The 23840-nt window shown below is 53.0% G+C and overlaps 1 protein-coding gene across 3 annotated transcripts in view; it reads left to right on the forward strand.

The window, feature by feature from the left end:
• The window catches only part of SDK2 (sidekick cell adhesion molecule 2), a 246430-nt gene that overhangs the window by 112637 nt on the left and 109953 nt on the right, over positions 1–23840 (forward strand). For 2 of the 3 annotated variants that reach the window (XM_032456926.1, XM_032456928.1), the window contains exon 2: positions 3989–4148. In XM_032456926.1, the coding sequence (XP_032312817.1) occupies positions 3989–4148 (160 nt within the window). The remainder of the gene's footprint in view (positions 1–3988; positions 4149–23840) is intronic. The other variant, XM_032456929.1, reaches the window with a different exon arrangement.

The raw sequence follows: 23840 nt of genomic DNA on the forward strand, positions 1-23840 counted from the left end.
CGTATATACTGGGGGTATATTTCTAGGATCTCTCATCCATTGCTTCATCAGCCTGTTTGGACAAGGACACACAACTTTAATTATTGCAGCTTTGTAATATAGTTCAATATCTGTGCTAGTCTCCTCTGCTTACCATTCTTTTTCAGAATTTTCTTGGCTATTCTTGGGTGGTTTTTTAAATGTGAACTTTCAAATCACTTTGTCTAGTTTAAAAAAAATCCTTCAGGTATGTGTTTTCAAAGTGAGGAAAAGTTTAAGAGAATGACATCAGTATAATGTTGATTCTCTCTACCAATGTCCTCCATTCTCAATTATCCCTTTCTTACTGAGAAGATGGCTAACAGGGCTGCTGAGTACAGTAGTCCAAGTTGTGTACTGCACAATCCTAGAACTAAGGCTGAAAGGAGCTGCTGGTACCTGCCAACAGGGTACGAACTCTTCTCTCTGGGTAATCTTCCCACCTGCATATATGATCAAGAATATTAATAGCTGTCTCTCCGATAGCATGTGCCAGGCACTTTATGTTTTTTAATTTAAGTTTCACAACAGATGTATCCCCAATTCACAGCTAAGGAGACTGAGGTGCAAAAAGTCTAAGTAACTCGTCCAAGGTCAATGATTTGTGTTACCCACCCGTGTGTTCGTGACACGGAAATCTGTCCTTGCACATAAACACACACACACAAATGCACATGCAGACAGATACACACAGACACAGATACACACACATTCAGATACTCATATAGACATACACACAGAGACACACACACACACAGAAACACATACCTAGATATACACACAGATGCACACAGACACTCAAAGACACACACACACTGCCATTCCCACCAGTATCCTTTTCCCATCAGTCTTTGCTCCTGGAGTGCACACACTCCCAGCCCCACTGCTGTGGGGCAACAGCCGGCCCATTAGGGAAAACCTGCTGGCTGGACCATCGCTCTGAGTCCTGCATAGGGTCTCCCTCCCAAGTCCTGGTACCCAGACAGGAAGGGGCCTTTTGCCTTTCAGTAAAAGGGAGGTGGGTGTGACCTTACTGCCGGGGCTTGGGGCGGGGGGGGGAGCCTTTGCTTCTGCTAGGCCTCCTGGTGAGGATAACTTGGGATGAGGGGTGCACAGCACCCAGTTCAGGGCTCCGAGCCCACCGGATCCTCAGGAAAGGCTAAGCCCCCTCTTCTCTTCTTCCCCCAAGTCATCATCTCCAGCAGCCTCTGGAATCAACCCATCCAAGCAAAAAGCCATTCGGCTCCAGACTGGCGCCCCCGGGAGAGCCTGAGGAATGAACTGGCAAACGCGGATGTGGGAGCGCCTCGCCCAGCGAGCGCGTTTACGGGAGGCGGGAGTGTGGGTGCAGAGTGCGCGTGCCCGCGTGCGCGCCTCCGGGCACGCGCAGCGCCCAACCCTCCGACAGTTCTGGCTCGGAGTCAGCCCACATCGAAGGGATTTAATCACTGGGGGCTGGGAATGTTATTGTTTTAAAACAAACGAGGGATGACAGGAACTAACAGAGGGTTTTTAAAAACGCGATTCAAAGGGCTCTTGAAAGCTGCTGGAGAATATGAATGCGCCTTTGAAGTGCGAATGCGCCCATTTGTTAAACTGAGAGCTGAGCTGGCTGCCTTCGCCGGGCGGGGAATCTGTTTCCTTGGCAAACGGGTGCCCGCTGACCTCTCCGCCCTCCGCCGCCTCCAGAGGGGTGCTAGGACCCCAGAAGCAAGGCACGGGGGGAGGGGGTGGCCACTCCCCCATACACACCCTAAAAGAGGCCCCCTTTCAGCCGTTTGTAAAGGCAGCGTGCTCCCACAGCAGCTGTTAAGAGTGATGGAGAGACGTGCCGAGTACGCAGCGTCACCTCCGCGATGGAAACATCAGCGGTCACGAGGAGACTTGCGGAGGGACAGCGGGCCAGGGCGGGCCTTTGGCACGTGTCTGCACCTGCTCTCCAGCCGCCATCAGTCCACCCCCAGGGCTGCCCATCCGGTGGCCCCCACGGAGAGGATCAGCAGCAGGGATGGGGTTTAAGGGAGACTCACCACCCCAACAGTCACAAATTGAGATTGAGGGACCTTGGAGATGAGGTGGGGGTGCCCTGCAGCCTGGCCGATTGACCTGGGCCCCAAATGTACCTTATAGCTTCTCTTGAGTTATCCATCTGCGGTAAGCTCAGAGTGAGGCTTTGCCGCAAATGCTAAACGTTACCTGAAAGCCAAGGATGCCCAATTCTGGTTGAATCTTCGGGTGAGGGGATGGAGCAGGGGTCCCGGCCCCACTGACTGAAGCTGCAGAGATTCATGCGGGAGGGGCCCTGCTGCACCCACCCACAGTGGGCTGACCAGCCTGCAGGGCCTTGTCTTGGTTCTCTCCTTTCTGAAGTCACCCCCGCCCCAGTCCCTGACATGTGCGCCTTCGTCTTCTTCGCTTTGTTCCATATCTTAGGCCAAAAGAATGGTGTCTTATGATTTTCACCATCTGGACTCCTAGGGCAGAGTTAGCTCCCTGGGACATCAGCCACCACTGAGGATGGTGGAGCCCCCCTCCCTGGCAGGGACACCCACTCTTTGGTGTTGAAAAAAGAAAGGAGTGTTTGCAGAACATTTACTCTGGGCCAAACACAGAACAAGTGTTTTCGTAATTACTATCTTCTTTATTCCTTAAGACATCGAGGTGGCTGTTTCTCTTCCTGTGTCTCCTGATGGAGAAACTGAAACTCAGAAAGATGAATTCTTGTCCACACCCAGGCAGCTGGAAGTGGTAGGGTGAGCACAGACAGGATGTGGTGCCAGGACCCCGCCCCCACCATTGGGCTGGAGGTCCAGATGCCCAATGCCTGGCCTGCCAGCAGCCCACCCCTCTGTGGCTCTGTGTGATGGGTGGAAGGTGTTTGGACTTGGATCTGACGAGTCCGAACCTGACTCCCCCTTAGCGGCACGGGGCCTTGGGGTCCCTGAGTCGTACCCCTCACAACAATGGGAGTGTGGCTGTGAGCATCAGATGACAAACTCCCTTGCCCTGCGGCGTGAATGCTGACCGGATGAGCCGTTGAGTGGGGCTTTCTGGAACTCACTTTCTCAGTCTATCAAATGCAAGGGCTTGGGGGCACAGACGTTGGGAGTCTGTGTGTTCGTGCCTTAAACCCAACTTCTCCATCCACACACTGCCTTCATCAAGTCAGTTGCAGGGTTAAGTGCTCAGCCTGCAGGGCTGGCCCCTCCCCTCCCAGCTGTGTGACCCTGGGCAGGCTTCTAACCCCTCTTTAAAAGGCGGATTATGATCCTGTCTGGTTGTGGGCTTGCGTATAGATTAAATAAGCATCTGGTTTAAAGCCCCTGGAAGAGAACTTAGCAGGTGCTTTAGCCCTTGATGTTATTTCCAGATGCTGGCTCTCCCCTGCCTCACCCCCACCCCCGCCCATCGCATCCCCTAAAGGGCAGGTCTGCTCAGCCATGGGCTTAGAGGCCCCCGTCTCCTTCCTCCATCTCTCTGGATCCTTTTGTCCACACCCCCCTCTTTTGCCCTTTCTCCCACAGGCCAGAGGGCAGCAAGCCTCTTTTTCCACCCCAAAGCAGTTGTTGGTCTAAAGTCCCAGGCCCCTGTTTCTTTTATGACATATATACTTCCTTTGGCTGAGGTGCAGAAGGCCCCCTCCCCTCCTGCTGCCCTGGAAGGAGAAATCCAGGAGCAAAGAGTACAGAATGGAGACTGCGAGGGAGGAGGGATGGAGGCACTGACATAGGGGTGGCAGCCGAGCTGGTGAGCCTGGCATGGTCTGAGAAGACGGAGGTGGGAAGAACTCACTCTGAATACCAAACCCTGAAGTCAGACAGATCTCCGTTCAAGTCCTTCCCAGCCACGTGACCTTGGCAGGTTACCCACTGCACCTGTCCCGTCTGCGTCGGGGCGTCAGGGCTCTAGATGAACAACCACGTGCAGGTGAGCAAGCGATAACCAGCGGCTTTGTCTCTGTTTCCCGCAGATGACGTGGCCCCCTATTTCAAGACGGAGCCCGTGCGGACGCAGGTGCACCTGGAGGGGAACCGCCTGGTGCTCACATGCATGGCTGAGGGCAGCTGGCCGCTGGAGTTCAAGTGGCTTCACAACAACCGGGAGCTGACCAAGTTCTCCCTGGAGTACAGGCAAGTGCGCTGCCCCGCCCCTCCCTGCGGCTGCCAGGGCCAGGGGTACCAGGGCGGTGGGGAGGGGGCTGTGCGGCAGTTTAAGGGGGCTCCCACTCCAGCGTGTCTTGGAGGCTAGGGTGGCCGACGTTGGGGGCTAAGGCAGCTGCCCCAGGGTGAGGAGACCCTGCCCTGCAGAGCTCAGCAGAGGAGGGCTCGGTGGTGGGCCAGGGAGCGCTGCCCAGACAGGGTGGCCCACAGTGGACGGGACAGAGGCGGTGACTGAGGATAGGGGAGCTCACTGCACAGCAGCTGGGCTGTGGCTGTCTCTGTGACCAGATCCCCACCTCCCCTCCCCACTGAGAAGACCCCTGCTCTCTCTTAGGGGGAGCTATTGGAGGGGCCTGGGTCCAACGGAGGGGCGGGGCATAGGGCAACCACAGGTTCTATTTGGGAGGGCGGTTCAGGGGGTACGTGGAGGTGGGACTCCCCTGCAAGACCTTTGGGCTTCTCTCCCATCCCTGCTTGTGCCCTTGCACTGCGTGCTGGGTTGGGCTGGCCCGTTTCCCCACAGGACACTGCCAAGTGGGGAAAAGGAGAGAGAACAGGGTCTCAGCAAGGGCAAGTTTGCTGCTGGAAGAGTGAGCAGGAGGCAGCTGAGTGGCTCCAGCCTTCCTCCCAGCTCTCCCTTCCTCCTGCTCCTGTTCCCCATCTTGGCCTTTTTTATTGGCTCCCAACCCTATGCCTGGTGATTAATCCCCAGGACTGATGTGCAGTAATTGGTTTTGTTGGGGAAACAAGATTGGCTTGCCCTGGGGATGTTGATACAAATCTGCCACCCAGGACAGGAATGCAAATCAGAGGAGGGGGATTTAACTGCTTGAGGATCTGTCCTTTCCAGAAAACCATCCTTTTCTTCATGGAGCAGGGAAGCCAGAGTTCGGGGCAACCCCCACGCCCAGGTTCCTTCTGCCCCAAACCTGGACTAGTTGGCTGGTGGACGTGGCCACTTTGGCAAGGGAGGGAACAGGAGGGGCTGGGGCAGGAGGACCATCCCCCCTCTCTGTGGATGGTGAGAGACCTGGACCAGGAAACAAGAGCCCCCCCCCCCCAATGCTGGCCGTGTTGGGCCTTGGTTCTCAAGGAAGCCACAAGGAGACCAGAGGGGATTCTCTGAGTGTTCCCTGTGATGGTTTTCCGTTGGGGCCCAGAGTCGTTCCTGAACGCTGTCTGGTACCCTGGGCAGGTTTGACGGTCTCCATGAAGACCCCCTGCATCCTCCTGGATGCTGGATGTGCTCGGATGCTTGAGGATGTATGCCGATGGCATACCACACTGCTAGTGGTACCAGGCTAACTTCCTGCCTGGCCCTTGGCTTCTTCTGGCAGGGATCTGGGGGCAGGACCCCGGAAGAAGAGAGCTGGTTCTTTATCTGGCTCACAGCCATTCTTTCGGTGCCTGAAACTGCAAGGACGCGAGTGTGGGCATTACACAGAAGCAGAATCTATCTCAGCTTAAGGATCGGACTTGCCCAGCGATGGAGTGGGCTTTCTTAGGACACAGTCGGCTCCCCGTCCCTGGCAGCATCCAGGTAGTGGTCAGGGTTCAGCTGTTGATGATGATAATGAAAATAATAACCGCTGGCAATGAAAAGAACTTTGTTGGATGGCAGATGTTATCCTCAGTATCTCATTTAATGCCACCAGCAATCCTATGAGTAGGTTCAGTTGTGTTCCATTCTACAGATGAGCCAACTGAGGCTTAGAGAGATTAAACAGTACACCCAAGGCCAGATGGTTGAGTTTGGTTTCAGATACAAGTCAGATGACTACCGGGCTTGAATTCTTTTCCATTCACCACATTGTTTCTCTTTGAAGAAAGCTTGTTGCCATCGCCTCCCCCATGTGTATCCTAGGCATCTTTCTGCTAACTGTGCTTGCAAGTTCGAGAAAACAAAGTTCCAGGGAGAAGGCAGATATTCCATTTCAGAGCTTGGTGGGGTGGAAGTTATTCAGAGGGACATAAATGATCTTCCACTCAGAAACTCACCCTCTTGTCTCCTCGCCCCAAAGAAGGCTGGCAGCCGCTGTGTGCCCCAGAACAAGTCAATCAGAATTTTCCCCTAATCGAAAATGTGCTGTACCCACCAGGAAAGGTCAGCACTCCTTAGTGTGGCCTTCAGAACTCTTCATGGTCTGCTCCTGAGGGCGTCTGCCAGTAAACCACAGAACGAGGCGAAAGTTTCAGGCACCTTGGTGGCTCCCAGGATCTTAGAACAAAGAACACGGTACTTCCAGGGCCTATCCCCTCTGGAGTGCTCGGCTGTGCCCACCTCTGGGTTCAGATTTCATTCTCACCCCGTGAGTGATACTGAGAAGTTCAGGAATCACAGGCTTACAGTCACATGATTTCAGATAGGAGGAACTTCCCTGGGAGTTTCATGTAGAAAGTCCCAGGGAAGGATTCTGATTGGCCCAGCTTGGATCAGCCTGGACCAATCCCGATGGGCAGCAGCATGGAGTGTTGTGATTGGCCAGGCCTGCATCTTGTGTCTACTCCCAGCCACAGGACGCTTTGTTGGTGGGGCAGACAGAAGCCACCCGTGTCTACTTCACCGCCGCTGCCCCCAGTGAGGGCCTGGCTCACAGCAGGCACTCTTCCCTTCTTTCTTTCTTCCAATTTTGAAAATTTTCAAATCTTGGGAAAAAAATGTGAGTATAGTACCATAAACACCTGTGTACCTTTTACTCTTCACCAAGAGTTAACAGTATCATTTGTACTCTCTCTCGCTACCTCCATGCGTGCACTTTTTTGGCTGTATTATTTAAGGAGTAGTTGCAGACATCATGTCACCTCATCCCAAAGTAGAATTTCCTAAGAACAAGGCGTTTTCCTACAGAACTACAGCACGGTTTTCACACTGAGGAAATTTCACTCGATACAATACTACTGTCTAACACACAGTCCACTTTCACATTTCTCCATCCGTCCCACTAACATCCTTTGTGGACATTTTTATTATTGTTGATGTTGTTCAATGCAGGATCTAAACAAGGAGCACACGTTGGATTTAGCTGTCGTAACTCTTTAGACACCTTAAATCTATTATTTCCTTGTTTTTTCCATCTTTCACGGCATTAACATCTTTGCGCGTTCAGCCGGTTTTGCAGAATGCCCCCTAATGCGGATTTGCCCAGTTATGTTCTCATAATTACATTCACCTTTTTTGGCAAGAATATTATGTGAATGTACATCCTTCTCAACACTTCATCCTTAAAGGCACCCGCTGTCAGTTTGCCCCATTATCGGTGATGATAGGTTTTATCAACGGGTCAAGGTGATGTTCACCAGATCTCTCCATTGTCAAGGTGCTGAGGTATCTTCCACTCTCTGGATGATAACTTGAGATTGTGTGAATATTCTCCTCCCCAAGAATCTCCCACCCTATGGATTAATATCCATCAATGAGTCTCACCTGAATCAGTTATGACCCTGGCAGTTGTGACGAGCAGATCTTCTATCATTCCTTTTATTCATATTAGTTGGCATTCTTTTGTAAAAAAGATCTTCCCTTTCTCATTCCCTTTAAAATAATTTAGCATCTGTATAAATTCATGGATGATTTTTCCTATTCACGGTGTTTTTTTTAATTGAAGTGTAGTTGATTTACAATGTTGTGTTAGTTTTTGGTGTACGGCATAGTGATTCAGTTATACAGACACACATATGTATACATTCTTTTTCATTATAGATGATTTCAAGCTATTGAATATAGTTCCCTGTGCTATATAGAAGGACCTTGTTGTTCATCTACTTTATATGTAGTAGTGTATATCTGCTAATTCCAAACTCTTGATTTATCCCTCCCACCCTGTCCCCTTTGGTAACCAGAAGTTTGTTTTCTATGTCTGTGAATCTTTTACTGGTTTGTAAGTAAGTTCACGTGTGTCATTTTTTTTTTTAGATTCCACATACAAGTGATATGATATTTATCTTTCTCTGTCTGACTTACTTCACTTAGTATGATCATCTCTAGATCCATCCATGTTTCTGTAAATGGCATGATTTCATTCTTTTTTATGGCTGAGTGTTCAGTATATTTTGATCCATTCCTGTCATTATTCATCTTGATGCTTGTAGAAACCCATAGTTGGACAATGGAGCTTCTTCAGACTGGATCCTGGATCCTTTTAACATGTCCGCATTGGATTTCTAGCCCTTTCTTGCTTTTGGCTCAACAGAATGTTCCCATTTCACCACTTGAATAAATGCATACTCAAAATTCCATCATGCAGGAGGTTGGCCAGATTCTCTTCCATGTTCTCCAACCTCTGCTTACTGCTGAGGGCTTCCTGCTCTCTTGCAAACCCCAGGTTTTGAGTCGGGTGATGATACCGAGTTTTCAGGCAGAAAGATGGCTGAATTTACTCAGCAAGTTGAGAGCAAATAACATTGGAAGCGGTGTCATGAATTCAACTCTATTTCCCATCCCGTCTCCAAAGGAAGAAGTTTGCCTTCACATTCAATCTCCAAGGGTCTTTATTCTCAGTAGAATCTATGCTATAGATTCTGGGGGGTGTGTGTGCGCGCGTGTGTGTGTGTGTGTGTGTGACATCTACCTGAAGGAAAACCTCGGCATCCTTCTGAGTATGAGCGACTCTGGCAAGTTTGTGGGTCCAAACCCACCCATGGGGGCAGAGTGGAAATCGCCTGGACAGGGGGTTAGGCCCATCTGGATGCAGTCACACTCCTACCCCTTACTAGCTCTGTGACTCTGCGCAGAACTTCTTAGCTACCCTGAGTCTATTTTCTTACTTTGGAATTGAGCACAGTAATACCTACCCTAGAGGCTGAGAGTGGGGATGAAGTGAGATTCTATGGGCTACATCCAGTCCCAGGTGCAACAGACATGAAATCAATGGAACCTTAGGATTGTACGAGGTGTCTGTCTCAATAGAATAGTGGGACAAATCTGGTAACAAACCTGCCAGAAATCTCACGTGCAAGTGAGCACGTCTCCTTCCAGGAGGTCACGGGGCTCCGTGTGTGTACGATTCCTTAAGTATCATACACACGTTTAATGTCATGAGCACGCGGTGCACACAGGTGCGTTTGTGTGACTTCCTGACTCTAGGATGGTAACTCACACAAAGGTCAGGCCCTCTGTGTTGCCCCTGGAACCTCTTCCGTCACAGTGGTCAACCTTGCTCCCTCCCCCGGCCTCCCCTTCCCCAGCGGAGGCATCTCTGCAGGTTGAATCAGCTCAGCCCCAGTCTGCATCCATTTCACCAGCCAGGGCTGCGTGGATGGGGGCTACCCCACCAGCTCAGGAAATGGCAGGTCAGGAGGTGGTGATGGGGGAGGAGGGGGCAGGGACTGAACCCCCTGTCCTGTGAACACGTCCTGGCAAAGTCATCAACCAGAGTATTTTGTCCTGCTCTGGCAATGCCTTCTCCCGTAATTATTCTCACACTTAAAATCAAATAGGAAAAACAAATGAGCTAGGCAGGCCACACACACAGGCACACATGGATTCCCACGCATAATCAAGTACACGTTTCCGAAGAAGAACTACTGTTTGTCCAGGTTCTCTCGGTTTCAAGAACTTAATATCCATCATCTCACAGAACACAAAGAAGTGTTATTAGCCTCATCTTGCAGATGAGGAACTCAACGCTCAGGGAAGTTCCAGAGCGTGGCTGGGCTCCTCCAGGGAGCAAGTGGTCTGTGTGACCTGAGTGTGTTTTGTCATTTCTGCACAGATGCCCATGGGTTTCCGATCTGGCTCCTCCCACCCCACTCCGTTCATGCTGTGTTTTTCTTCTGGCCCAAAAGGCGAGAAGCCGGGGGCCCCTCAGATCCCCTGGGGGAAAGTGTGAGGGTGGGAGGCCAGCTGAGGCTGAGTCCTCCCCATGGGGCCCCAGACGGGCCCTGCTTGGTGTGGAAAAGGGCAGGTGTATTGAGGGGAAACTCTGGTGAGCCAGGCTGGCCATCTGGCTGGGTCCTCAGCCCAGCCCCACTGCCAGCCGGGCGTCCTTTGTGTCGGGAAGTTGTGCAGGCTCAGTGGTGGGGAGAAAAAAGCCTAGTCCAGGCAGAGACCCATACGTGCAACAGTCCTGGCTCCGGTCACAAAGCAGGGAACTCACACAGAGCGGCTGCAGCCTTTGAAATTCTTCAGAGGTGGGGATGAAGAGAAGCTCCCTGAGCCAGCTGCTTTGTCTCTGGCTTATCCCCTGGCCTTCCCTTAGAATTGAGGGCAGGCAGCGAAGGCCAGAGGGGCAGAGGCTGGCGGGCATCCCACTGGAGCACGTGCCACGTGGATACCAGGAACCAAACCAAGCTCTTCTTGACAGCAGTTCTGGGAGATTGGTGCTATAATTATTTCTTCCTCAGAGCTAGGAATCATAGTTCAGAGAGGTTCGGCAACTTGCCCAAGGTCACACAGCCAGACCTGGTAAGTCAGGTTTCACCCAGGATCTTTCAGACCCTAAGCCTGCGTCCCCACCCTCTGCTCCACACTATCCTGCCACACTTGTCCTCTCCCAGAGCAGTGGCACCACCAGGGCCCAGCTTTCTAGGCGTGGCCCCAGCCGGCCTTTTAAACTACTGCAGGGGAACTCTTCATGGCTGACACCTGGGACTTGGCATGGACCCAGCCCTGCTTTAAGTGCTTCACTGATGTGAACTCTTGATAGCGAACATCCCAAATGATCATCGACCCCGTGCTTGCTTTCACTTCGGTTCTTCTTCTCAATCCCTGACCTCAGTGGCTCCTACAGGGGAGGCATCTCAGTACATGAGGGATGTGACACCCTGGTTCAGCTCCCTCCCCGAGGCCGGAAGTCACGGAACTGAGGTGAGCCAGGTCTTCCCCTCCGAGCCTGATGAGGGAACATCAGGAGATGCTGATTCACTCACCAGGTGGAGATTTGGGACCTCCTGCCTCCCTGGCACAGAGCCAGGCCAGGAGGGCCAGATGAAAGGCACCGCCAGCCCTGTCCTCCCCGCTGCCCTTTGGAAATGTCTGTTCCAGCCGAGGAGCTCAGTGTGCACTCGTGGCCTGTAAGTGCCTGGACCAAGAAGCAACAGCAGGTGCTCGAGGCCAAGAGAGTGTCCTAGAGAAGTTTCAGGCAGGCTGTGGAAGACATAGAGCTTGAACCGAGAAGGGAAGAGCCGTTTGGTGTGGACGGGCAGTAGATGGAAGGAGGCCCTCCTGACACGGAAGCAGGTACTGTGTGCTGCTGACATGCTGATAAGAAGGACCTTTGCCCTCGAAGATCGTACCATCCAGAGGAGAAGTGGAATTAAATAATCCTGCGGGTCTTAATGGACTGCAGTTTTGATGAATGCTATGGAAGGAAAGCACAGTCCAAAGAAGACATTAGTGGGGCAGCTGGGACCTGGAGACGATTAGAGTTCACCAGGGCTGGCAGCAGGAGGGCTGCCCAGGGAACGGTGTGTGCAGACGTGGAGGCGGGAGGTGCTGGGAGGCCAGCGTGGCCACGGAGGGCAGGATGCTAGAGAATTGGATGAGGCCGACCAAGGCGGGGCTTGTCGACTATCTGAGGGAGCTCTTATCTTGTGCCAAAAGCTTTGTGGAGCCCTGGGGTGATTTTGCACGAGGAAGGGACACAATCCAATGTACATTTAAAAAATATTTAGCCAGGCAGCTGGGTGGGAAGTGGGCTGGAGGAGAGCCTTTAGGAGCTGGGTTGGTCAGTCATGGTGGGAGCGGGTGATGGCTTGGGCCGTCTAGGTGACAGTGGAGACGGGAGGAATGGATGGCTCTGAGACAGATTTAGGAGGTGGAATTGACAAGACTTGGTCAGCTCGATGCGGTGGGTGAGGGAGGAAGGTAGGTGATGAGGCGATTGATGAAGGGGCCTCTGGAAGAGCCGGGGCTTCGTGGGAAGTCACTGCGCTTGGTTTTGGATAGTTGGTGAGAGATGGGGTCAAGACATCCAACAGTCAGGCAGACGAGAAGAAAAGCCTGAACTGAAGATCTTCATTTAGGAGTCACTGATGTTAGCGTGACTGCGACATAGTAGAAATGGGCAGGATGAGGGCGCAGACACCGTGCCAGAGCAGAGAGCACCTTGGGACAAATGACGTCACCCCTGCCTCAGCTGCCCTGTCTGTTAAATGGGAATAACAAAACTAGTAGCCACCTCCCAGTGGGCCGTGCGTGGTCATGAGATTAAACACACAGAAGGATGTCTGGTCATCGATGGCTCTATAAATGGAAAGGGTGGCCTGGAAGCTGCCAAATAAATCCTGAATCCCTCCTACCTCTCTCCCCACCCTGCTCTTTCTGGCCATGGCCTCATTCTGACCCTCCTGGGAAGTCTGGGCTCCTCGGCCTCAATAAAACCAGCTCCCATCTGCCCCTTCCCAGCCTCTTTGGAGACTAACTCCAATTCGGCTGTGAGTTTGGACGTCTTGTCTGAAAATTGAAGGCTGCTGGTGAGAAAGCTGAAGTGCAGGAATTAGTTATGATGGGCATAAATTGAATTTTAATAGAGATGTACATGGCATGGAGCCAGTGTACTCAGGCAGAGGGAAGGTAGTAATTAAAAGTTAACGAGTTTAGAAATGTCGTAATCCTCGGGGAGGGATGGGGGAGGGGGGCGGGAAGGAGGGAGAGGCCCCCAGCCAAGCGTGCTGTCCTTCCCCTGACCTGGGGGCCATTCTTCCCGCTCCTGAGCGGTAGGGGTCCTGCCACGCCGGGGTCAGGGGCCTGGCATGGGAGGGAGAGGGCAGGGGTGGCTGGCCGCTCTCTGGCCCCTCTTGGGTGTCTCTCCTGCCTTTGTTATTTTTCTGACAATCCAAGTAGACGTACTTCCCACTGGAGCGAGCTGCTTCCATCAATGCTTCATTTGGTCCTAGTGCAGGATGAGCAGGGCAGGTGTGACAGCTTCATTGCTCAGATGAGGATGGAGGCTCGGAGACATGGAGAGCCTGGCCCAGCTCCTTCACCCAGCTCCCCACAGTGTAAATACTGGACTCTGGCCTCTTGTGGGGCAGTCCTGCTTTTTAAAGCATGGGTGCAGAGGTTGAGTCCGGTGTTTCCTGGAGCAGCCCTGGCCCGGTCCCCAGGAACATCTCCTGTCAGGGTCCTGAGGCCCTAAAGCCTGGCCCATCCCCCACCCAGGGGTGAAGGCCTCCCCCTGCTTTAGGACAGGTTCTTGCTGGACCCGAGGGGACCAGCCATGGCCATGGTCTCAGGATTTGCTTGTGAGTGACAGGAGGAACCAGGAGAGGGGCAGGTGGGAGGGGAGAGGCCACAAGGAGAGCCCCGGAAGGCCAGGGCAGTTGGTGGGCAGCGCAGGGCACAGCTGGCTCCCCAGGCCTCAGGGTGACGTTGCAATCATTATGTCAATTAAGACGAATAAGTTCAAAATGTGAGGGGAAAGAGGGGAAAAAAAGAAGCGAGAGTCTCTAACACACTGGCTGTCTCGGTTTCCATAGCAACCTGTTTTCTCACAGGCTCACTAATGGGTCCTGGCTTGGGAAGGGGGTGGGCCCCCCACTGCCGAGGAAGCCAGAGATGGATGGTGGGTGTCAGCCTGCTGGACTCAAGCTAAGGGCAGTGGGGTCTGGGGGCCAGTGCCCAGGGCCTGGGGAGAGTCACACAGCCACAGGGTGGCTCCCCCAGCCCCTCGGCCAAGCCCACCGCCTGACAGTTGGGACAGCATGGCCCTGAGAGGAAGATGACTTTTCCCGCAGATGGAGCGTGAGTTAACGTCAGATTAGAATTCAAGCCCAGGCCCCGGGCCCCGGGCGTCTCCATCCAGAGCTGTGCGGTGTTCTGGCGCGAGAGGAGCCAAAGACGCCGAGATCCAGTTGGATTTGGTGCTGCTTCCCTCGTCAGGCGGAGCATCTCAGGGGCTGGGGGGACACACCGTGCTGGCAGTGGAGGTGGGGTCATTGCCAAGCCCTGGATCATAGACTCTGCCCTCTCCTTTCTCCCCTTGGATATCCGCTGAGTCTTTTCGGTGTCCCTGTGGTTCAGAGTATCGCTCGGTGCCTTCACAGCCCTGAGAACCCTCGGGGGTGGGGCTGGGAGGACATTTCCATGAAACCATGGGTTCCCCCTGGAGGTGGAGCAGGCAAGGAGGAACTGCTCCCGCTCACTTGTGCTGCTGGTACAGCTCTGGGGGTCCATCCATGGTCCACCCATCCCACAGGCGCACACGTGAGCCTCATCAGCGTTCCTAAGCTTAATTCTCACAGGGTGGTCTAAGGAGACTGCAAAGCCGTCATTAGGCTTCCCATTTTACAGATGCAGAAACTGAGGTCCAGTGGGTAAAGTGACACATCCAGGGTCACGCGGCAAATCAGGGGTGGAGCCAGGGACGTGGACCCTCTGGCCCCAGCCTCACTGCCAGGAACAGACTAGGACACACAGGTATGCACACACCCACACCAGCCACACCCTCTCTCTCCCCACTCGTCTCCTCTGACTTTCCAGCGACTGAGGATTTTCCACAGCCAACTCGGCAGCCCTGGGGACAGGGGGCATTGTCTGTCCAGACTCCCCGGAGTGCAGAACAGAACATGCGGATGAAGCAGCCCCCCCCCCCCCGCCTTTTGTGAAAGGCTCCAGAGGAAAGCTCTTCTTTGATGAACAGAGGCTATTTATTTCAACCACTAGGAAACTTAACATGCAAATTAGGAAGGGCTTGATCATCCATCACCTGAAATTGACATATTTGAATCTGGCCCGAATCACTGGTAACCAGCTCACAGAGATGGGCGCAGGGTGGGCGTGCGATGCCTGAGGTCTTTGGGGATGGGAGAGGAGGGAGGTGGTCCCCAGCAGAGGAACATATGTTTTTGATCAGGGATATTTCAGTGCATGGAAATGAGATGTTCATTCTTCCTCCCCACACAGCTGGACCGGAGACCCCAGGTTGCCGTGAGAGCCTCCTTCTTTCCTTGCCCACTCCTCAGATCATCCTGGGGGTGCGTTCCCCTCCCCCGAACCTTGGCTCTCAGCCAGGACACAAAAACTAATTAGATTTTGACTCAGTTATGCGCTCAGGCAGGCAAATGGTCTAGACAGATGCGTGGGGAGATGGTAATGACCCTTGCTTCCTGGGGGCTGCCTTGGTGCCTGACTCCCCCCTCCCCACCCCTACTCCTCAGAGACCCATCAGGCCCATTCGTGGGGTTTCTCAGTGTGGGAGGATTCAGGTGGTCTCTGCCCTGTGTCTGTGTTCCCCCAAGAGGAGTCTCTGCTGTGACCCGCTTTCTGCTTTCTGACTGATGATGGGGCACCAGGGAGTATGACTCTGAACTTCCCACCTCAGCCAAGGAAGAGGCCTGCTCCCAGCTGTCTGCTCAAGTCCTCTGGGGTGCAGAACCTCCTGGGGGTGGCTTGGAGGTGGGGTAGGGGTTGGAAGCAGGGTTTTCAGCTTCAGCTAGCAGCCCCTGGAGACTAGAAGATGCCAGAGAGTTCTCCAGCTCAGTGTGAGCGGGGAACAGGTCGGGGCTCAGAGAAGGCTTGGGGAAGGCAGAGGCCATCCTGCCTGCAGAACGGGAAATAGTCACCAAGAAAGACAGTCTCCCCCAAAGAGATCAGGCACAGTCCCTGGAGGTCGATTCCCAGCACAGAAGCTTCAGACACTGCAGCTGCTCCTTGACCCTCGATCCCCAGGGAACACACAGAGAGCGGGAGGAATAAGACCAGCCTTGCTCCGGCCACAACTTCTGGTCGGTTACCTCCTGCTGTCCAGAAATCCACCCCAAACCTTAGGCGCTTAGATGTGTCATTTCTGTGCTAGTCCCTCCTGGACGTGCTCACAAAGTTGAGTTCCTGGGCTGTCCACTGGGGCTGGGCTGGGTGGGGACAGCTGGGCTGTTGGTCTCTCTTCCTGAGGTTTAGCGGCCTTCATGGCATGGTGGTCTGGGGCAGTGGTCTTGAGAGGGCATGCATGGAAGCTGTAAGTTGAGGCCTGGGCTTTGAATGTTCCACCACATTCTATGGATGAAAGCAAGTCATGAGGCCAGGCCAAATCAAGGGTGGGGAGTAGACGCCACTTCCCGAATGGAGTTGCTGCAAAGCATTAGGACCATGATCTTCGGTCCCCCGGCTCCACCGAGCTCTGGCTGGTGTCTGGCAACCCGAGCAGATCGCCTTTTCCAGATGGCAGCTCATAGGCAGGGCCCCATAAACGCAGTTCTGGGCTGGTTCCCCTACCAAGTGTCTCTGTGGTCTCCTCCAAGCATGACTTTGGAACGTCCAAGAGGATGGGGAGAGGTTGGAGGTGAGTCTTGCTGGACCAAGGCCAGGAAGGTCAGGGCCGCGGGGGATTGTTTCCAGGGCCAGCTGCCTGGGGTCTGAGCAGATGCTGGGAAGGGCGGAGAGGAGGGGAGTGGGCTCCAGGCGCTGGGGCTCGGGGCAGCCGCCATCGTGGCTCCTGACGCCAAATGTCAATCCCAGTGGCCACAGCTCAGACGCCGCTCCTTCGGCTGGCTTGTTGGACACGAGCATTGGGCCCGGTGTTAGGGGACTGGTAGGGGCTGAGGGCAGTGCTCTTTTCTCCCAGGACACAAGAATTGAATGAGAATAATAACCTGAATAATCCCAGGGCCAGCTGACCGTAAGCGTGTGCTTACCGCGTGCCGCGTGCCAGGCCCTAATAAGCACATTACGGGTATTATTTCATGTCATCCTCACAGTCGGCCTTCAGGGGGGGACCATGGTATTGTGGTGAAGAGCGCAAAATCTAGAGGCCACCTCCTGGGGCTCTGCCACCTGCTGGCTGTGTGATCTTGGGCCAGTTACTTAACCTCTCTGTGCCTTGCTTCCCTCATCTTTTTCATTTGCCAAATTTGGATAAAATGAATTCTGACCTCATAGGGTAGTGAAAGAGGAATAAATGCATCATCATATGTAAAGTGCTGAGAACTGCCTGGTTTATTTATTATAATTACTATTATTACCTTGATTTTATAGATGAGGAAATGGAGACAGAGAGAGATTAGGCAACTTGCCCAAGGTCACTCAGCAAGTGAAACACATAGACAGTCCAAAACCCTCCTTCTCTACCTGTGCCCACCGCCCCCTAGAGCATTCACCCCCAGCCCCGCGGCCCCGCAGCACAGCAGTGGACACAGTAGTTGTTGGTGTCTGCTTTCTGACTTCAGTGGAAGTGTGGCCAAGACTCTCCCAAAGAGAGATACAGCGCAGAGCCGGGGAGCTAGAGAGGGCTCAGCGAGTGGACACCTTCCCTACCTGGGTGCCTGAGCCTTGGGATTCAGACAGGAGATACGCGGCGCCACCTGAAGCCTTCCCTCAGGCAGAGACAAAGGACATCAGTTCTGACCTTGAGCCAGATCTGCGTGGAAAGGGGAGGGGCGGCTCACCACGCACCCCCGCCCTGCCTGGGCTGCCAACAGCAGGCACTGCAGGACGGCAGGGAGGCCTTTTCCCAGCTTCCCTCCACCTGACCTGCCCGGGCAATCTGAGGGGAGCCCCCTGGGAGACTGTGGTACCTCCTCCAGCCTAATCAGCATTCATTAATCCCACAAACATCTGGCCTGGGGAAATCAGGAGCCTGGTGAAGCTCAGGGAGCAGCCTCAGCCATGCAGGAAGCTCAGGCTGGTCGGGCAGAAGTTGGCAGGTTCACATCATCACCCACACTCCGTGCCCACTGGATGCTCCCTCTCCAATCGGCCCCGCCCTCCTTAGTAGGACCACGAAGACTGTGGTCTTGTTCATATAATTGCTGTCATTATGCTGAAACCCAGACCCTAACACAGTGCTGGAACATTGTGGACACTCCAGTCTGCATCGAATAATGAATAATAGTGACACATGTCAGGGCGCATTTCTTGAGTCCTCACCGAGTGTCAGACACCAAGCTAAGCACTTTGCAGTCAGTTCTGCTAAAATGAGATATAAACGTTTGCAACTGTCACCGCGCTGTGCACAATCCCCACACAATAAAAACCACAGAGCTAATGGGGGAAATGGGGTGAGGGAACAACACTCCAAAATGTCACTAGGGACACATTAAAAAAGAGAGGAACCTAATGAAGACCATTGCTTGGTTTCATGAATATTCAGTGTTTAAGACATGCGTGTAGACTACAGTCATTATGGTACTTTGCCTTTGGAAGGGCTTGAAATTTGCTCATGAAAGTGGAGGGATGCAGCTGGGGAGTTATTTGACATGGTGGAAAGGGGGTTATCTGAAATGGAAAGGAGAGTTGTAAGACCAGATGTGGGCGGGTGAGCTCCTAACACACAGGTGAGCAGAGATCCCCGGGGGTGGTGGCGGGTGGGGGTGACGTGTGTCCTGGTAACTCGGCTGCTCCGTTCAGCTGTGTGCGGTTTTCTGCGTTTACCTAGGGCTTCTTGCAGACAAAAGCACACACAGCAAATGCAAAACTCACGTTATGTTCAGGTGGTTCCCTGATGTATCAGTGGCATTGGAACAAATGCATGTTTAAAAACAAGGGTTAACAACATTGTAAAGTGACTATACTTCAATTTTTAAAAATTAATTTAAAAAAATTAAAAAACAAGGGTTAGAACAGAACTGCCCGTACTCGCATTTTCTATAAGGCAGACACTCTTATTTTGCCCATGACACACACAGGTGGAGAGCCCCAGGCTTTACAATGTTCAGCCCCCGTCTAAGGTCACTTGTTTAGCAAGTAGTGAAGCTGGGAATAGAGGGACAATCTGAGGCCAAAGCAGGGTTCTTAAAGACCATCATCCTTTGGGACTATGGACAGTCTCATTATCAGACTATCATCAGAGTCATTTCACAGGTGAGGAGACTGAGGATGAAGGAGGTCACATCCTGCCTCTTGTCCTCACCTGAGATGGTCACCTGAAACCGTCAGTTCAGACCTTCCAATCCCAGCACCTTCCTAGACCCACCTCATCGCAGACTCCTCTCTCAGACTGTGATGCACTTAGCAGTCACCCTGGGGACATCTTTTTTTTTTTAGTGAAGTTTAGTTGATTTACAATGTTATGTTAGTTTTTGATGTACAGCATAGTGATTCAGTTATATGTATATTATATATATTCTTTTTCATATTCTTTTTCGTTGTAGGTTATTACAGGATATTGAATCTAGTTCCCTGTACTATACAGTAGGACCTTGTTATTTATCTATTCTATATATAGTAGTTTTTATCTGCTAATCTCAAACTCCTAATTAATCCCTCCTGGCTCCTTTCCCCTTTGCTAACCATAAGTTTGTTTTCTATGTCTGTGGGTCTCTTTCTGCTTTGTAAATAAGTTCATTTGTATCAATGTTTTTAGATTCCACCTATAAGTGATATCATATGGTATTTTTCTTTCTCTTTCTGGCTTATTTCACTTAGTATGATAATCTCTAGGTCCATTCATACTACTGCAAATGGCATTGTTTCATTCTTTTTTATGGCTGAGTAGTATTCCATTGTATAAATATACCACATCTTCTTTATCCAGTCATCTGTCAGAGGACATTTAGGTTGCTTCCATGTCTTGGCTATTGTAAATAGTGCTGCTATGAACACTGGGGAGCATGTATCTTTTCAAGTCAGAGTTTTCTTTGGATATATGCCCAGGAGTGGAATTGCTGGATCATATGGTAACTGTATTTTTAGTTTTTTAAGGAGTCTCCATACTGTTTTCCACAATGGCTGCACCAAATTACATTCCCAGCAACAGTGTAGGAGGGCTCCTTTTTCTCCACACCCTCTCCAGCATTTATCACTTGCGGACTTTTTAATCATGGCCATTCTGACTGGCGTGAGGTGATACCTCATTGTGATTTGATTTGCATTTCTCTGATAACCATATGGAGCATCTTCTCATGTGCCTATTGGCCATCTGTGTGTCTTCCTTGGAGAAATGTCTGTTTAGGTCTTCTGCCCATGTTTTGACTGGGTTATTTTTTGTTGTTGAGCTGTATGAGCTGTTTGTATATTCTGGAAGTTAAGCCCTTGTCACATCGTTTGCAAATACTTTCTACCCTGGGAATATCTTAAATGCAGGTCCTGACTCAGCAGGTCAAGGTGGGGTCCAGGACCCCTCATTTCTAACCTGTTTCCACACGCTGCCCATGCTGCTGGTTTGCACACCGCACTCGGAGTGGCCAGGCAGCAGAAGGCCTTCAGCCTCCAGACCCTCCTGCCCTCACCCCTTACCATCCACAACCGGCCCACCAGTCTTCATCATCTCAGCTCACTCATGCCAGTATCTTTAGCTCCCTTGCGTTGTGGTCCATCTGTCACAACCTCCTGGAAGAACCCCAGCATTGGATCATTCCAGCTTTCAACCCATCTTGCTCCCTAAGTAAGGCCACCAGGCCCTGCTGGAGAAAACCACCCACCTGTGTGGGGCGCCAGTACAAACTAGGGTACCACTTCACCTGAGCCTTCTAGGAATCTCCCAGGTCTACCTGCTCATTCTCCACCTCCACTGCAAACACACCGCCCAGCCCACCCCCCTTCCTTCAGGAATAAGAAGCCATTGTGAGCAACCCCTCCCACTTCCAGAGCCCAGTCTCATGAACCACGCCCCCACCGGCTTCTCTTTCAATGGCCGCGCCCCTTCCTGCAGGATCTGGAGGACCCATCACTTCCCCCACCCGCCACTTTTCCCTCGAACCTTCTAGCAATGTGTAAACATTTTCAGGTCTCTCCCACCTTTAATAAAATGAAGCCCCTCGGTTGGACCTCCTTCTCTGCCCACATTCCCTCTCTAGCTGCTCTTCATTCTGCTCTTGGCCCAAATCCTGGCATTCTCTGCTTGCTAACCAACCGCCACTTCCCAGCCAGCCCTGCCTATGCAAACTGCACCCCCCAATCAGGTCCCCGAGGCCACCACAGCACACACTTCCCATGTTCCCCGGGACCATCTTACCTGGTCAGCCCCATCATCTCTCCCCTGGTCTATGGCGAAAACCAAACTGGCCTCCCACCCCTCGGCCTTCATCAGCTCCAGTTCATTGTCCACCCTGTAAGCAGAGCAGGCTTTGTCAGTCAGCCTGCTTACTTTACTCCGAGGGTTGGCGAGCACTTTCTGTAAAGGGCCAGAGAGTGACTATTTTAGGCTTTTGCGGCTTGGATGGTCTGTTGCAACTTTTCAACCTGGCAGGTGCCGTGCAGAAGCCACATTCAGTCCATCAATAATGAGCGTGGCTGGGTTCCTATAAACCCTTATTTACAGGCGCTGAAATTTGAATCGCATATGATTTTCACCTGTCGTGAAACTTGACTCTCCTTTTGATTTTGTTCAATAATTTGAAAACATTAATGACTGTTCTTAGTACACGTGCTGTACAACAGGTGACGTGTCGTAGATTCGGCCACCTGCTGAAGTTGCCTTCTCCGCCTCTTCACCCCTCTCCTCTCCTCCTGATAAAACGTATTGTCCCGGGTCACTTGCCACTTTGCAAAATGATCTCATTCCAGGTCTCATCACCCCTGCCTCCCACACAGCAAGCGAATCTCTCTGAGACGGGGTGCTCCTGGGTCAAGTCAAGGTCTGGGCAGCTCCCTGAGGCACTTCTGTCTTGGGGGTGAGGAGAGAACTCCCCTCCGGCCCCCAGACGGGCCAGGCGGCAGGTGCGGGGCAGGGACACAGCCGGGGTCAGATGCACCTGCAGTTGAACCTCACTTTGCTGCCCTCTAGCTGGGCGACCTCAGGCAACTTGCTCATTTCTGAGCCCCAGTCCCCAGCTATAAAATAGGATAGGAGTCCCTTCCCCTTTGCCCTCTGCCTCTGTAAATGTGGGAATGAACCAGTGTCTGTCGAGCGTTTGCTCAGAACTTGATGCCGGAGTCACTGTTGTTCTCAGAGGGAGCGGACCTGTTTACTCTCCCCAGCAGTGACAGTCCCCCATCCCTGCCACCTACGCAGAGTGGCTGTCTCAGGCCCCTCAGCTTCCTCCAGGGCCCCCCTCTTCCCCTACCTTCTTCTCGCCCCAAGTCTATGGGGATCATGCGGCTGATGGAAATCCTTAAAGAAATCCTTTTCCTTGTTCATTGAGAGCAGCTAATTGGCCCAGAAGGTCACAGGGCGGATGGACACCGTTCATCAGCCAACTGAGCCAGGGCTGCCTCGGCGTTGGTGGCCCCCAGCTCAGGAACACCGAGAGCCGTCCCTCTCATTGACCACAGGGCCCAGGGATCAATCTGAGCATCGTGGCTTTCCCAGCTGAGCGGGGAGACCCTGCAGCATCTCAACTTCTGAAAGGAACCATCCATCAGAAGGGGCTTGCCCCAGCCACGTCTGGGTCTCACCTGAGCAGCCGCCTTCAGGTCACTCTGTATCCATCCCAGCTCAGCCCTAGGCTCCCTGCTTCTTAAGGGTCTGCAGAGAATGGACCACGTCCAACCTCTCCCCGTGCTACTCACCCCTCCCACACTGTCACAGAGGCTTCCTGGGCCTGCCTCCATCCCCAACCTGGAGGAGACCTGCTGCTGTAAAAACAAAAATAACCACAAACTTCGTGACTTAATGCAAACGTACTCTCTTAAGAGTTCCCAAGCTCTGAAGTCCTAACAGGAAGATGTCAGCAGGGCTGTGCCCCTTCTGGAGGTTCTAGGCCCTTCCCTCACCTTTCCCAGCTTCTGGAGGCCGTCTGCCTTCCTTGGCCCCCAGCCCACACACACACACACACACACACACACCCCACCCCGCCACCTCTGCTTCTCCCCTGACGTGGCCTCCTCTCACTCTGACTCTGCCGCCTCCCTCTCAGAAGGACCCTTGGGATGGCGTTGGCTCTACGGGTAATCCAGCTAATCTCCCAGCTCAAGGTCCTTAACTTAATCACAGCCGCCAAGTCCCTGTTACCACCTGTATGAGTCTGTTAGAACTGCTATAACCAAGTGCCACACGCTGGGTGTCGTAAAACAACAGACGGTTGTTCTCCCAGGTCTGGAGGCCGGTGGTGTGAGATCCAGGGGTCGGCAGCGCTGTGCTCCCTCTCAACACTCTAGGGAAGATGGGTTCTGTGCCTTTCTTCTGGCGACTGCTGCTGCAGTGACCCTTACATTCTTTGGCTTGTGGCCGCATCCCTCCTCACCTGCACTGTGGGGGGGGGGGGACCCAGTGCCCGAAAAGTTCTGGCCACCCCTGTCCACCTGGGGTGGGGGGTGAGTTGAGGCATGGAAGGGTGGGTGCGTTGACTTGCATCTTGGACCCAGCGTCCCTTCATCCCCCACGTTCTGTCATCAGAGTCAGGTCTCCCTCCAACTTCTGTCCACCAGGTACCACCTTCCATCCACTGTGCCATCTCCCAGGGGATGGAGGGCACCCAGGGTGTCCAAGTGTCCCCTCCTCCCCGGCTTCCAAGGGCCCCCATGTTCTTTACTATCCAAATATCCACCTCATCTACAAGGGGGTGAGTCAGAACTCTCCCCGCCTTCCTAGGACTCTGAGGGCAGCCTTACCTCTCCTGGGCCTCACGTGCCGCCTCTCCTGATCAATCCTCAGGCCTCTCCCAGCCCCTCCCCCGGTGCTGCTGCCTCTGGACCTCCACCCTCCCCCACCTCCTTTCCGCTTCCTTCCCCAAAGCGGAAGCCGGTTCTGCACATAGAAGACTGAAGGTGTGGGAGGGGACTTACAACCCAGGATGGAAACCGCTTCAAATAGAACAGAAATCACAGTTCCTGGATTGCTCTGCCCATCCCTCCAGCGCCGTTTCCTCCTGACACATCCTCCTCAGGCCCCACCTGCTTCCTGGGCAGGA

This window comes from Camelus ferus, chromosome 16, assembly GCF_009834535.1.
Source record: "Camelus ferus isolate YT-003-E chromosome 16, BCGSAC_Cfer_1.0, whole genome shotgun sequence".
Lineage (NCBI taxonomy): Eukaryota > Metazoa > Chordata > Mammalia > Artiodactyla > Camelidae > Camelus > Camelus ferus.